The following is a 16270-nucleotide window of genomic DNA, read 5'->3' on the forward strand; positions in this document are numbered from 1 at the left end:
TCCGAAGATCTACACTTGGAACTCGTTTCCTCGCTTGAACGGGAGATGGGGACCGTGAAACCAGAGGGAGAAATCAAACGTAGATTAACGTCTCAAAATATCGTCCCGCCGACAGACCTGGCATGCGTGGCGGGAAGGAGGTGGAGGGGAGCTGTTTGCTTCAGGAAGAGGGAGGGCCTTTATCACTCCCTGCAAGGTCAGTCCCAGACCCCAAATTCTCCAAGAGATCGGCGCCAGCCCGCCCCTCCTCGCTGCACACGGCGGGGTTCAGCCTCCGGCACTGACGCCTGCAGCAAAGTCCTGTCCTGCTGCCCCGGGCGTCCTGCTGTTGGCACCTCCTGATCGAACTGAAAGTTTAATTGAACGACTTCTCCATCCACTTCCAACTGGTGCGAAATTAGTCCCCAAGTCAGTTACAGTTGAACGCCGGCCCTCTTACAGCCGGAAGGCCGTGGTGCTCACCGGGGATTTGGTGAAACCACGCTGAAATTCACGGTCACTGTGCTTGGCCTCTGTGTCCTGGGGTGAAGGACAAGGAGGCTGGTGTTTATGGGTGGCCACCTCTGTGCCAGCCACGGAGTGGGGGGGTGGCTGTATGGAGAGTCTCTCATCTAATTCCCAGGGCAATCCTCCAGGAATGGCATTATCCCGTTTCACAGAGGAGGGAAACAAAGCACAGAGAAGGCAGGACCTGGAGCACCACACAGCACGGGTGTGGACAGCAAGGATGCGGGCGGCAAGAGGGGCACGGATTTTGTCTCACTGAAGTGACAAGCCTCACAGCCCTCCGAACGGAGCAGCTGGACTCTTGTCTTGGCTTTTGAAGTTGGACCCTCGACCCCCCAGAGCTTGCCACGGGAGCCAGGGCCCCGTCCAGCGTCTCAGACCTCCTCTTCTGACCCTGGCATGCGTTCCTGACCTACCATGCTTCAGCTGAGATGGAGGAAGAAATGGTCCTTAATTTTTCTATTCATATACTTCTCCTACCACACTGAAGTCTGGAAGGGCCAATGGTAGGCGTGGCTTATTATTCAGGTATTCGTGTTCCCCTTCCTGGAGCCAAAAGCCTGCGCAGGGAACAAAATGCTGTCACAACATGAAATAATCACTATGGTAAACTATTAACCACTCATAATATTAGCCCCAATTCAGGTATCCCTTCCTATTTATAACACGAGTCCTCTGCTTTAGGGCGATGCTTCTCATGGGCCCACAGCCTCCAGGTCTCCCACAGGCTGTGCAAATTCTCACGATGCAAATCTGTGCAAGTCCAGCAAAGGGTGCAGGCTCTCATGCAGGCCGTGACACCAATGCTGAAGTCCCACTCGAAACACAGCGCATCAGAGGAGACGACAACTGAAGAGAAAAGCTGTAAGGACAATGACAGGAGTTAGCATCCACAAGGATGCTGACACCATCGGCTTTACAACAGAGAATGACTTGAACACCAAAGGACTAGGAGAGGCCCTTGGGGGACGAACTGAGAGCCCCATAATTTGGGGAAATGATTTTCTTGTCCAGCCATCAGCAGAGTTCTTTGCGGGGACACATTCGGTCTCTATCGCATGTTCTTTTTCTTTTTTTTTAAGGCCTTGACAAATGCAAAAATCACTCTTGGCTGATGAATCCATGTAGAAGCAGCCCACAGGCAGGGTTTGAGTCTTCCTCATCAGTCTGCAGAAGTCGAATTTGCCATGAAAGTATCCATGAGGCTGCCTCAGACACGGCTCTTCCCCGAAGAAGTTTAAATCAGTTCACTAAACTTTTAAAAGTTCCTTCTAACCTGAAGCACGTGGTTACAATCTCCATCCCCAGCGTTGACAATGAACCAGTAAATCGTAGACAGTCCTATTACTGAATCTAAGCTTCCCTCAGCGGGACAATATGGAAGTCTCAGTCTGCGGTCAGCTCCCCAGTCCTCAGAGGGGACCCCAGCACAACACCTGGGCTCTATCTGCGCCTGAGAATATGGCAGGGGGGTTCCCCTCCATTGCTCCTCCCTCAAAGCCAGATGGGGGAGCCCATGGATTTGGGAGGAGCCGATGCGTGGTACATCCTTCATGAAGTGGACTGCTTCACTGGCCACAGGTGGAAAGAGGGAAGCCTGGATTTAAGAGTTACTGGATGTCAGCTTCTTTCAGGAGTTGAGTCTGGGGATGAGAAGGTGGGTGCTGGATGTGCCCTTGCAGGAGGTCCTGCAGGGTCTCCACTGGGGTAGGAGCTGACTGTCTCAACTGGCACAGATCCAAAGCCTCTTAAAATGGACCCGCTGAGAAAGGGGCCCAGCTCTTCACAGTGAAGTGTGAAAAGGGCTGGTTTCTGTCCTCTGTAGGATACCCACCTCGTGGCTCGTGGTTCCTGGACACTCTGTGGAGTCACTTTCCCAGCACGTAGTTTAAAAATGGGGCTGAGCTGCTTCAAGGAAGAGAGAGGCTTGCCACACCCCATGCATCCCTGTGCCCCTGGCAGCGTGGACCGGCCCCGCCAGCCTTGGAGCACGTCAGCGCTCCGCAGCCCTCCCTTTCCCGCACGGCGACCGCGAGCCCCGCACGCCTGCTGTGTTCACGGAGAAGTAAGTGGGATCCTACCCACCAAAGTAGCTCAGATCAAAGAGGCTCATAATATCGACTCTTATCAGCTTGGGGTCCACCAGAGAAACAGAACAGGGAGTAGGATAGATAGATAGATAGATCGATAGAAAGAAACACAGACATCTACCTAGATATATATACCTATATAATCATGTATCTGTATCTATAGATCTCTATATCCATATATCTCTATCTGTCTATATAGATCTATATACTTCCATAGATCTATTATTCATCTATCTCTCTATATACAGATCTCTATATATGTATATCTATCTATCTACCTAGAGAGAGAGAGAGATCCATGGCTGGTTCTCTGGTGCACAAACTGAAGCTAGTTCACAGGCAGAATTTCTTCCTCAGGGAAGCCTCAAATTTGCTTCTAAAGGCCTTTCAACTGATAAAACCAGGCCCACCCAGATTACCTAGAATCGTCTGCTTTACTTAATGTTGAGTGACTATGAGCATTAATTACATCTACCAAATACCGTTACAGTAACACCTAGATTACTGCTGACTGAATACTCGGGGACGGGTGCCCCGCCAAGTTGACACGTCATCTCAAAAGTGTTGGCAGGAATTTCAGGAGGAGGCGGTCGCGGACTGCTTCTCAGAGTTTTGATGAGAGCACGGCCATAAGAGCACTGTGGCGGGATCCACGAAGACGTGCGGGCCACTCGTCCCAGCGACTGCCCTGCTACCGTTAGGTGCTAAAGGACCTCAGGTACACACAGGAGGCGAGAGAGAATTGTTTGTAATGGCGAAGAGCTGGGCACATTCTCAACTTCCGTCAGTCGGGGAACAGGGACGTGAAATGTGGGAAAGACCTCTGATGGAATTCCAGTCTCTCCTTAAGACGAATGAGCTAGACCAGTGTGTAGATAGAGGTCTCACATGGATGTGGTCCTACACGGCACATGCACAGGGATGCATCATGGAAACACAATGGCTGGCGGAAAAAGACAAGTTGGTGATATATTGATAGATGGGATGCATCGTATGACTGATAGATCATATAAAAGATGCTATATTGGGGTAAGCTGTATAAAACAAATGTTTGTATAAAATATAAAAGGAAGGAACAATGTGATTTTTTCGTTACATATACAGGAATATGTGATAAAAGTGTAAAATCACAAACTACAAAGATAGATATCAGATTCCTGAGAGTCGATGCCTCTGGGGAGGGAAATTGAGGAACGGGGCTGGAGAAAATGACAACGGAGATTTCAAAGTTATCAGCCATGTTTTTTCCCTTTTATAAAAGAAAAAAATCTGAAATGGGTACAAAAAGTGCTAACACTGCCATTCCGGGTTTTATGTGTTGGGATACCTGCTATACGCTTGTCTTATTTTAATTTTATTTTCTATCCGTCCCCATCCACAGCCCCGAAAGAGAAGAGAGAGATTCGAGTGGCAGTGTTGGCTGCCCTCCATCTACTGTTTGCCTAACACCAGACACGTCACATTTATGCTAAAGAGCTGCCCTTTTAGTCAGCAGGGACTTTGTTCCAAGCCCTGACAGCCAATTCATAAACATTATCTGATTTAATCTTCCCAACAACCCTAATTATTCCCCAAGTTCACAGCTGAGGAAACAAATGCTTGGAGAATTTAAATAATGGCAAGAAAAGGGCCGGGCCAGCATCCAAGGCAGGTCTGTCCCGAGTCCTCGCTCTTGACCTGCAGAGCAGGAGGAGGGAGTGGTTTTAAGGCCACGTGTCCCAGCCCTGCGGGTCCACGTTGGAACCTGGCGAGGCCACCTATGGGCTGTGTACTGTGGACAAGTCACCTAGGCAGCTCTGGGCCTCAGTTCCCCCATCTGTAGACTGGCGACAGTAGACTGGTTGTAGACGTGAGAGCATTTAGCAACCCCTGCCACATAGCCAAGCTCCTCACATGTGGCCTGTTGTTTTGATTCTTAACTACTCCCTCTGAGTGACTCCCAGGCACACAGGCGTTGAGAGAGGCATCTCCTGCTCTCTGGAACAGTTTAGATTAAGCCCACCTTGTCCTCAGACCCTCATGAGACGTGAACCCCCAACCTTGGTTCAGCGGGCCAGCCCTCTGGCCTCTGAGCTGTAGACGTGTTTGCTCTGAGTCCTGTTTCTTTGAGGAGGAAACTGAGGCTGCATGTATGGGTTGGCTTGTCTGAGGCCACACCGCCAGCCAGGAGGCGGAGCCAGGCCTGAGCCCGGCTGTGGCCCCTCTGTGGCACCAGCCCCTCTCCCACACTCTTTTCTTTCTCTCTTTTCTTTTTTATTGAGCTGTAATTCACATGCCATAAAATGCGTCATTTTAAAGTCTATAATTGAATGGTTCTTAGTATATTTACAAGCTTGTGCAACCGACACCACTGGCTAATTTCAGAACATTTCCGTCACCCTAAAAATAAAACTCAGACCGTTTGAGCAGTCACTCCCTTTCCTCCTCTCCCACAGCCTCTGGCAACCACCACTCTGCTGTCTGTCTCCGTGGATGTGCGTGTTCTGGACGTTTCGTATGAATGGAGCCATACACATGTGGCCTTTTGTGTCTCGGTCCTTTCACTCAGCTTAGTGCTTTCAAGGGTCATCCACATGGTAGCGTGTGTCCGGCTTCATTCCTTTTCATGGCTGAGTAATCTTCCATTGTCTGGATGTGACACATTCCCACACTCCTCTTCCCTTCTTGGGATAAATGCCCCGCCCCTTGGCCAGTCGGACGTGTCTGACATGTTTTTAGTCAGTTCACGTCCCTCAGTCTTTTGAACGCTCTAGAAGTAATTCAGTGTTCTTTATTTAAAAACTAAAAATGCAACTTGTAAAAATACAGAAAATGGCCAACCAGTTTCCATTTACAAGGGCAATTCAAACAACAAAGGGTGTTTTCTCCAAAACCTCGGGCTTTTTCCAAACTGGAAATGACAGTGATTTTCAGTACCTTACTGTATTGATTCTTTTCAGCAAAACAGAACCGTTCTCTGGTTTATTACAGAAGGGAGTGGAGGAAGAGAAAAAACAGTAAATGCAGAGAAAAACCATTTAATAACACAAAAAGCAAGTAACAGTCGTGTTCTGTGAGGGTCTGAAACAGCGTTGGTGGGGAGTTCTAACCTACGAGGAGCCACGGGGCCCCGCACGCTGTGTGCTGTCAGAGGGCCACAGCCGCGACACTGAGCTCAGAGGGCCGCGGAGGGCAGCCTGCGGTCCAGGCCTCCTCCAGAGCCGCGCCGGGGCAGACAAGGCGGCAGCACCCGCTCCCACCCGCCCACAAGATGTGTTCTTCCAGGTCTGGCTGGGGTTTGGGTTGGTTTCAGAAAACGATACAGTTTTATGCATTTAAGTAGTATGTTAGGCATGTCACTGTGAATTACCCTCGACAGAACAGGGGTTTGAGAAGAGCAACCAACCACTTCTAACTCTGTGCCTGCTATGTCAGTATCACACGTACGTGCACACACATGCACACACACACGTGCACATGTGCACTTGCACACACGCACACACGCCTTTTTACCTCTCCACGAAAGCTTTCCTCCATCCCATCCCACCACGTTCTCTGAGTCCTGGGGCGGGACAAACGGCCTCTCCAGCCAGACCTGGCCAGTGCACCCAGTCCAGTGGGTTCCGCCCTGTTCTCCTGCTGCTGCGATGTTTGCTGTCATTTTCTGTGATCCTGTTACTGTGCCCATAATTTGGAGAAGGTAAGAAAGTTCAATCCGACCTGGAAATTGCCCATTCACGGGGTCAGAGGTTGGTGCAGGAGGTTTTCCTTCCGACCTCTTGAGGGCACCACGCACCTAAGAAAGGCAGCCAGGGGGTCTCCCTCAGTGACTGGATCCTGGTCCCCTGACCTAGGCCCCCAGGGGTCTGTCCTCCCTTCTCCTCCCCTGGAGCCCCAGACTCACAACCTCCAGGACCCTGGAGCATACTATCCTCCAGCCACAGGAGGAGGGGCCGCCTCTCACAGCATCCCTTCCCCGTGGTTCATGCCAGCAGAATCTGCCCTTTTCTCCATGGTACCACAGACCCCTTCTCAGGTCACCATAAAGGATGTCTGCCTGCCCCCTTCCCAACTTCATGTCCAGGGTTATGTTAAAATACTCTCTTAGTGGGGCTGGCCCCATGGCCGAGTGGTTAAGTTCGCGCGCTCTGCTGCCGGCGGCCCAGTGTTTCGTTGGTTCGAATCCTGGGCGCGGACATGGCACTGCTCATCAGACCACGCTGAGGCGGCGTCACACATGCCACAACTAAGAATATACAACTATGTACCGGGGGGCTTTTGGGAGAAAAAGGAAAAAAATAAAATCTTTAAAAAAAAAAAGTACTCTCTTAGTCTTCTAGGACTGCCGTAACAAAACGCCACGGGCTGGGGGCTTAGCCAACGGAACTTGAATTCTCACGGTTCTGGAGGCCGAAGTCCAAGAGGAAGGAGCCAGCAGGCTGGGTTTCTGCCCCTTGGCTTGCCAGTGCTGCATCCCTGGTGTCTCGTCCTCTTCATCCAAGGACGCCAGTCCCGTTGGAGTGGGGTCCCACTGGTATGACCCTGTTTAACTTCAATTGCTTCTTTATAGGCCCTGTCTCCAAATACAGTCAGCCTGGGGGTAAGGGCTTCAACATACGAATTCTGGAGGAGTATCACTGGGTCCACAGCAAACACTTGCTTCCTGACCTCAGGAAATTTCAAGTCTAAATTGGAGAGCTAAAACAAGCATCCAGTTCATCAAGGGATGGCATGAAAAATTACCAAAATGACCTTAAATACTTGCTAAGCAATTATAGGAATACTAACTGGGTACCTGAAACAAAAATGTTCAAAATTCAACTTATTGCCGTAGCTTCTTCCTCCTCTTGTTTCAGTAAATGGCATCATCCTTGACTTCATTCTCCCTGTGTATCAGTCAGGATAAGCTAGGATATGCTGCAGTAACAAACAACCACAGTTTCTCAGGAGTGTATTTTCACTTCTTGCTCAGGCTATATACCCGGAGCTGGTCAGCAGAGGGGGCTCCCCATCACAGTCACTTGGAGCCCCAGACCTCTGATGGGGCAGCTACCATCCCAAATCATTCCAGTCACTGTGACTCAGGAAAAAAGAGTGTCCTGAGGGGTCCCACAAGAGCCATTAACTGCTCTAGCCTTGGAGTGACACACGTCGTGTCAGCCCACAAATTATTGGCCAGAATTAGTCACACAGCTTCAACCAACCACACAGGCTCTGGGAAACACAATTTTACTGTATGTTCAAAGGTAGACAGAAGCCAGAAGGCAGGGGAGTCCAGCTTTGTCCATGCGAGTCAGCCTGGTGGGACACTAAGCAGAGTGGGAGAGGAAGCGAGTGGATCTGGAAGGACCCACAGAAGACATTCAGCATGTGACCTCCTCCCCAGCACTGCTCCAGCCTGGCCCACCAGCTTCTTCCACCTCCCTGTTCACAGTTCACATAAGGACACTTGATCAGAGTCACTAACACCCAATTTGAGAACTTAACCAGTAAGACATGGACTTTTTTTCAGCTTTGTTGAGGTATGATTGACAAATAAAGATGGGATATATTTAAGAGGTATGTTTTGGTGTATATGTCCATTGTGAAGCGATCACCACAATCAAGCTAATTAACACATCCACCACCTCACATAGTTACCTTGTGTGTGTGTGTTGGTGTGTGTGTTGAGAACACTTGAGATCTACTCTCAGCAGATTTCAAATATTCCATCCATTAATATCAACCACAGTCACCGTGCTGCGCATTAGGTCTCTAGAACGTAGTCATCCTATTCATGGACGTCTCACCAACATCTCCCCTTTTTCCCCCACCCCCAGCCCCTGACAACAACCAATCTATTCTCTGCTTCTTTGAGTATGACTTTTTTTTAGATTCCACATATAAGTGAGATCATGCACTATTTGTCTTATTGGCTTATTTCATTTAACATAATGTCCTCCAGATTTATCCATGTTGCAGAAAATGGCAAGATTTCCTGGTTGTTTAATGCTGAATAATATCCCATTGTGTATCTAGAGCACATCGTCTTTATCCGTTCATCCATCGACAGACACAGGTTGTTACCATACCTTGGCCGCCTTGAATAATGCTGCCATGAACATGGGGGCGCAGAGAACTCTTCAGGATAGTGACTTCTTCTTCTTTAGACATATTCCCAGAAGTGGGATTATTGGTTCCTATGGTATTTCTATTTTTAATTTTTTGAGGAACCTTCACACTGTTTTCCCTAATGGCTGAACCAATTTATATTCCCGCCAACAGTGCACAAGGATTCCCTTTTTCCTGCATCCTCACCAACACTTGTCATCTTTTGATTTTTTGATAACAGCCACCCGAACAGGTGTGAGGTGGTATCTCATTGTGGTTTTGATTTGCATTTCCCTGATGATTAGTGATGCTGAGCATTTTCTCACGTGCCTGTTGCCCATTTGGATGGCTTCTTTTGAAAAATGTCTATTCAGATCCCTTGCCCCTTTTTGAATCGATTGTTTGGTTTTTAGCTATTGAGTCGCATGAGGGAAAGACATGGTCTTGAGCCATGGAGAATAGAAGCCTGGAGCTGGGGCTCAACTATATGGACACAGCTTACCTATTAATGAAGCCAAACAGAGGACAAGAACATCCAGAGGTGTAGAGACATGGAAATCAACTGCAACCTGTTCTGAGGACCAGGGCCTGGCAACATCTGAGGCTGGAATCTCCCATTGGATACTGGAGTTATACAAGGCAATAAGCCCCTTTTTGCTCAGACCAACTAGAGTTCGATTTTTGCCCCCAGTTAATGAAAGAGTCCTGATGAACACAACATTGTGATTGCCTGCTTGTTGGTGTCTCCCCTGCCATCCTGTCCATCTGTGTGAGCAGGGACTCGTCACTCTGGTTCACTCCTTTATATCCCAGTGACAAGAATATGCAAGGTGTGCAGCAAGTACTCATTAAGTGGCTGCTGAATCTTCATGGATGTCTAGGATTTGACAGCTGGAAAAATAGTTAGAGATGATGTGGCCCAACCCCTAAATTGTAAAATGAAGAAATGAAGATTCCAAAGGAGAAGAGATGTGGTCGAGGTTATACAGAAGGCAAAGCACAGAGCAGGGTCCAGTATGCCAGACTCCCAGTGCCCACCAAGTAATAAACACGCACCAGAACTATTGACCAGGAAAGTCATCTTTTAATGCGGGGAACTTCCCCATGTGTCTCAGCCAGTTTATCCTGGAGGCCAACGCTTCCTTCATCCATTTGGTATTTCTGCAACTGTTAGTTCTCTGCTCCTGAAGTTGATATTCGTCAGTGAAAAAACTCTCATGTCCAGCCAACGTTAATCTTGATGTAATCCAGTTTAGGGACAGGAAGGGTTAGGTACAGAAGGATGTGTGTGTGCACATGTGAGAAACTGTAAAGACCATTCAAAAGCTAATCCCAATTAATCCATGGGGGGCTATTCCGCTTTAATGAAGCCATTAGCCAAAGACCATTCTGAGAGAGAAAATGCAAAGACTGAACTCTGAGCACATTACCTGTAATGAACCTGAAAATGGACTTGGGGAATTTCTGCGGTATTCTTAGCACCTGTAATAGGCAATGTGCGAGCTGCCCACATTGCAGCGCCAGCTCCATGAATCCTGTGGACCCCAGAGAAGACACGGTGCAGGGTTATTTAACGGCTGGCTGGTGGGCACGAGCATGAGAGCGAGGCTGGGACTCCCCTAATGACGGACGACTCTTCCAACTGCGCTCGTGTTTAATGCAGAAGGTCATTTCTCTGTCAGTTGCTTCCCTGGAGAAAAAAAAACAAGGAAATCTCTTTCCTTGCATCTCCTGCTTCAAAGTGGAGCATGTTTCTGGAGAGGGACTTTTGGAGAAATTGGCCCAAAGGTAAAAAGTGCTAATAGTTGTCCCAAAGTCATAGACACTTTTCCATCTTCATCTGGCCATAAAGAGAAGGAGGACAAAGTGCAGGCAGGTGGTGGCCTACAGACTCAAAAGAGAACATATTTTCTTCATCACTTTGCAAATCACGACATGTAGGAGAGACATGGTACAGATCATTTAGCGTGACGTCTACAGAAAGAGGATAAACCAGTCCCCATAGCTGCGATGGAATGGGCTGCCATGGCGCAACAGACGAAGACAGTTGGTTTGCTGAAAAGTCTGCATAAAAAAGTGAAGGCCCAGTGGCCTGGTGTCCATTGCCAAGGTGTACAGGTCACGGGCATTTGGGGATAAGAAGTCCCTGACTCGTTGGTCTTGTGGTGGACATCTGTGGTTGCTGTTGTTTGCCTGACAGTACTCTCTCCATTCTATCCTCTTCTGATAACATCGTCTTGATTTTTCTAAGCCACCTTTTCCCTGTTGGAATCAGTCTTGGAAGGTGTGTCAGTTAAAGGGGCCCCATTCTCCCCTGGATCAGAGATGGGCATTTAACCCAAATGAAACCAATCAGACTCCTTGCAGAGGATTTAAATCTTAAGCAAAGTGACTCACAGATAGAAACCATGGAAACCATTCATTCCACTTCATCCTGGGGCGACCACCCATTCTTTCCTCTTTTCAATATCCTGGAGGCTGATTAGGGTCCTGCCTGTCCAAAGCCTTCTTCAGCTTTGCCTTTGATTATGTGAGCAGACCAGGGTCTGTCCAATAAGAACCTGCATTTCCTGTTGCTGCTCTAACAGATTAATGCAAAGTTATTATAGCACAATTCTGGAAGCCACAAGTCAGAAATGAGCCTTATGGAGCTAAAATTAGGTGTCAGTGGGGCCATATTCCTTTTGGAGGCTCTGGGAAAAACCTATTCCTTTTCCATATTCTAGAGGCCACCCATATCTCCTGGCTCATGATCCTATCACTGTGACCTCTGCCTCCATCGCTGCATCTCCTCTTCCTCTGACCCGCACAGCTGCCTCTTATGAGGACTGTTATGATGACATTGGAGCCACCCCAGATAATCCAGGATAATCTTCCCATCTCAAGATCCTTAACTTAATGACAACTGCAAAGCCCCTTTTACCATGTAAGTTAACAGATTCCCAGAGTCCGGAGAATAGAATATGGGCATCTTGAGAGGGAGGTGCCTCATTCAACCCCCCACAGTACCCTCTTGGTCACACCAGCCAGACTTAATTTCTGTTGCTTACAACCAAAATCTCACTGATGTGTAACTTCTCCTTGGTCTTTGAAATTGAGAAAAACAATAAATAATTTTTTATTGTTGTTGGAAGTTAGGAAGACTATCATAAATAAACTAAAAGTAAATTGTTAAATGTGCTTGGGAAATTGTTCCAAAGAATGGTCCTTTTGCGAGGTAAGTGCTACGGTGTCTTGTCTAAACGAGGACAGACTGGCACACACCTTGGAAGGTTTCCCCTGGTATCCGACAGGACTGAAAAGCCCGCTTGACCCGGGTATGTCTGGTTCTTTTGGCAGGACACTGCGATTCTGAACACCGCCATACTCACGGGAAAGACAGTAGCCATGCCCATCAAGGTGGTCTCTGTGGAGGAGAACGGTGTCGTGACGGATATCTCGGAGGCAGTGGAGTGCAAGTCCACAGACGAGGATGTCATCAAAGTAAGTGACTCCATTAACCAGCTGGGCTCAGCTGATGGGAGCCCCATTTGGGCTTCCCGTTCACTCAGAAAGTTGAGCCCAGTGAAGCGACAGGTTCAACTGTTGGTTTATGTACACCATGTTTCCATTTCTGCCTCTTTATTTTGGCATTGTGCCAACCTAGTTTTCATCAAGTAGGTGTTGGACCAGGCAGGTGATTTAAATGAGTGACGTGGTAAGTCAGACATGTCCTGTTCTAGAAGGGCAGCCTGTGTTCAGCTGCAGCCAGCTGTGGCCATGAGGAAAGGAGAGTACAGGGTCGAGGAAAGGAGAGTACAGGGTTGCTGTCTCTTCAAGAGGAGCTGCAAACCTTGATTTTATGTAAAAGTCACCTTGTTCGTCAGTGTTGGCAAGCAATTACAATTTTTAAAAATAGGCAAAACATGGGGCTGGCCCCGTGGCCGAGTGGTTAAGTTCGCGCGCTCCGCTGCAGGCGGCCCAGTGTTTCGTTGGTTCGAATCCTGGGCGCGGACATGGCACTGCTCATCAAACCACGCTGAGGCAGCGTCCCACATGCCACAACTAGAAGGACCCACAACAAAGAATATACAACTATGTACTGGGGGGCTTTGGGGAGAAAAAGGAAAAAAATAAAATCTTTAAAAATAAAAAATAGGCAAAACATAAAATACATCTGCAGCGGTGGTCTGGCTCCCGGCACAGCTGTTGAGACAACTGCTCTCCAGGGCAAGCTGTGAACCGCGGGCCAATTCCAGCCCCTCGCCTTTGTAAATAAAGTTTTATTGGGACAGGACCTCTCACGTTCATGTGCATCTTGTCTGTGGCAGCGTCTGCGCAGCGGGAGATTGCCGCAGTTGTGACAGGGACCACATGGCCCGCAGGCCTCAAATATTTACTGTTTTGCCGCTCGAGGAAATGTTCGCCTCACTAAACCCCTGCTCCAGAGTCTACCTTTCTCCAGAGAAGGACCCTGACTGCTGGCCTTTCCCACCAACATTGGCCGTGGTGATGCACCACCATTCATGGCGAAGAAGACAGTGTGGGGCTTTTCCAAGCCAGAAATTGAGCATTTGGTCTTTCTTTGTATTTTTGTAATCCCCAGAAACACACCCAGAAAAACACATAGAGATCCAAAAGAAAGCACCCAGATAATGCTTTTTTCCCTTCAAAGAGAGTCTGACAGACAGCACCAGTCTTTTCTCTGGGGTTGAAAACTCCATGTGTGAGTAGAAGAGAACCTTACAAACTGTTGAGGGGGCGGATTGGGCTGGAAAACCCTTCTCTGCAAACCCCACCCCCAGCACAGACAAGTGGGAGTCCAGCTCTGCAGACTGCCCACTCGCTTGGTGCCACCATCAGAGGGCGACGTCCACATGGTCTGTTATCACGGCAACCTTCCAGTAGGTGGCGGGAAAGCGCTCCAACAACATGGGTACCTCACCGCGCATTTTCTGACTGTTGGAGGCAGTGTCTCAAGGACCGGATGCCTTTTCCTCATTCACCCAAACTGATTCGTGGGCTAATGGTGGCCCTGAACCCAAAGAGTTTTACAGAAACCCAGAAAGTCTGTCGGAGGAGGACGAGGGGAGGTGAAGTTCTAAACCACACTGTCCAGTAGAAATACAATATGGAATTTAAAGTTCTGTAATAGTCACATTCAAAAGAGTAAAAAGCAACAAGTTAATCTAATTTTTAAAATGCATGTATTTAACCAATTATGTTAAAAATATTATTGAGCCAACCCCGTGGTGTAGTGGTTAAAGTTTGCCCGCTTCACGTCAGTGGCCAGGGTTCACAGGTTTGGGTCTCAGGCACAGACCTACACACCATTGCCCATCAGGCCATGCTGTGGCAGCATCCCACATACAAAATAGAGGAAGACTGGCACAGATGTTAGCTCAGGGACAATCTTCCTCAAGAAAAAAGTATATATAATTTATCATTTCAACATGTAATCAATATAAAAATGATTAATGCAATATTTCCTATTTCTCTGGCACTCATCTTTCGAATCCAGTGTGTGTCTTACACATAGGCCCACCTCAAGTGCAGCCACATTTCTGTGCTTCGTGGCCATATGTGGCGAGTGGCTGCTGGATTGCACAGCAAAGATCTAATCTCTAAGGCAGGATTTTGCAACCTCGGCGCTATTGACATTTTGTGCCAGAGAATTCTTTGTTCTGGGGGCTGTCTTATGCAGTGCAGAATGTTTGGAAGCGTCCCTGGCTTCTACCCAATAGATGCCTATAGCATTCCCTGAGTTGTGAAATGTCTCCGGACATTCGTGTGTCTCCTGGTAGATAAGTCACCCCTGCCGAGAACCACTGCTCTGAGGAAACCCTGCTCTGTTTCTGGCTGGACAGTCGCCCCACTTTCTTGTGGCTGAAATGTAACTTTGGCCAGGATGGGGAGGGGCGGGGGAGGCACTGGGCTTGGATCTGGAGCCTCCCCTCCCTCTGGCCACGCTCGCATTCCAGGTCCTGGCCAATCCCTGGCCTTAGTTACTGATTTGCAATTCCCCTAAGAGCCAGGACCCTTGATAAATGTGACCCTTTGAAAGGACACCCCCAGCCCTGATGACTTTTCTAGGTAGGTAAGAAGTCCATCGTTTAGCCTCCAAAAACCCAGAACCAAATTTCACCACAGTTGTACACATACCTGCCCTAGCTGCTCTTAAATGAGTTTGACACGGAGCCCATTGCTAGTATTTCCAGGAATATAGTCAGTATCTTTTGGGAAATAAACGTATTCAAACTAAAAATTGCCTCCTGAAATGAATTCAGAGTTGATACCCCCGGGTGTTGACAAAGCAACGTGAAGCCTTGAGTCAGCAGAACCAGAGGAGGATGTCTGAGCAGCAGGCTGGGCATAGCTGAACTCGGTCCCCAGGACCCAGCCTCAGCCTGTGGTCTGGGGTCTGAGGACATCCATGATGCTTGCAGAGACGGTCTGGTCCAGCTCGCTGTGCCATGGAGGAAGAAAGGGAGAGGGAACTGACATGGACCGAGTGCCTGCTCTGCAGCAGGCACATGAGGGTTTGGATTTAGCCAGACCCGGGTTCTGTAAAGAACTCTTGAAGACGCTGACATTTGTGCAGGCTGACAGATCAACCCGTCACAGTTTGCTGGCAGAAGACACGAGACTCCTGGTTCGGAGACAAAGGGCAACAGAGTATCTGCATCTTCCTGATTGGAACTGAGCTCCAGTTCCCACAGGATTATGCCAAGGGGCCCAGGGACACTTGCAGGTGTAGTGGGTTGTGACCAAGAGAAGAACCCTGGGCTTCAGGAAGCCAAGTCTTTTATAATGGGCAGTGCTGTGAGCTGAATGCTTGTGTTTCCCAAAAATTCATACATTGAAGCCTTAACCCCACCCCCGTGAGGGTATTAGGAGGTGGGGCCTTTGGGAAGTGATTAGGTTTAGGTGAGGTCACGAGGCTGGCATCCCCCTGATGAGATTAGTGTCCTTATAAAAAGAGGAAGAGACTAGAGCTTGCTCTCTCCACCATGAGACAACACAGCACGAAGGTGACTTTCACCAGGACTCAGCCCAGCCGGCACCTTGATCATCAGAAGTCCAGCCTCCAGAACTGTGACAAATAAATCCCTGCTGTTTAAGCCTCCCCGTCGATGGCATTTTCTTATGGCAGCCCCAGCCTGCTTGTCCTTCTTCCCAAACAGAGACAGTCTCTCTGTTATACTGGACGTAAGTATGCCTGCCCTTTGCTCCAGAAGGGACACTCTCTCCGTCCTCCAGGCTGTTCACTGTATAAAAGTCCTTGAGAAGACCATTCAGACAATGGTAGTCCAGGCTCTGCTTGTAAGATGTGCAGAAATGCAGGAGTAACAGGAGAGTTTCTTCCAAAAAGCTCTTCTTGGCTTTGCCATTTGCAAGCTTTGCAGTCTTGGGCAATTCCCCTATTCCTTCCGGTCCTAGTCTCCTCCTTAGCAAAGTGGGGAAAATCACAGAGACCTGCTTCAAAAGGTCCCTGTGAGCATTCGTGAGTTTTATTAATCAAGTAAAGAACTTGACCTAGCAGCCAAAACACGGACAGGACTTAGCTCTGCGTCAGCCCCGGCCAGCTCAGGTCCCCTTGACAGCCCTTAGGTACTCAGTGTTAG

The 16270-nt window shown here is 48.6% G+C and overlaps 1 protein-coding gene across 2 annotated transcripts in view; it reads left to right on the forward strand.

Annotated features, from left to right (window-relative positions):
- Positions 1-16270, forward strand: part of LOC103554537 (transmembrane protein 132C) — a 347380-nt gene that overhangs the window by 308749 nt on the left and 22361 nt on the right. For both annotated transcript variants that reach the window (XM_070627296.1, XM_070627295.1), the window contains one exon: positions 12006-12149. In XM_070627296.1, the coding sequence (XP_070483397.1) occupies positions 12006-12149 (144 nt within the window). The remainder of the gene's footprint in view (positions 1-12005; positions 12150-16270) is intronic.

This window comes from Equus przewalskii, chromosome 7 (assembly GCF_037783145.1).
Source record: "Equus przewalskii isolate Varuska chromosome 7, EquPr2, whole genome shotgun sequence".
NCBI classification, from domain to species: domain Eukaryota; kingdom Metazoa; phylum Chordata; class Mammalia; order Perissodactyla; family Equidae; genus Equus; species Equus przewalskii.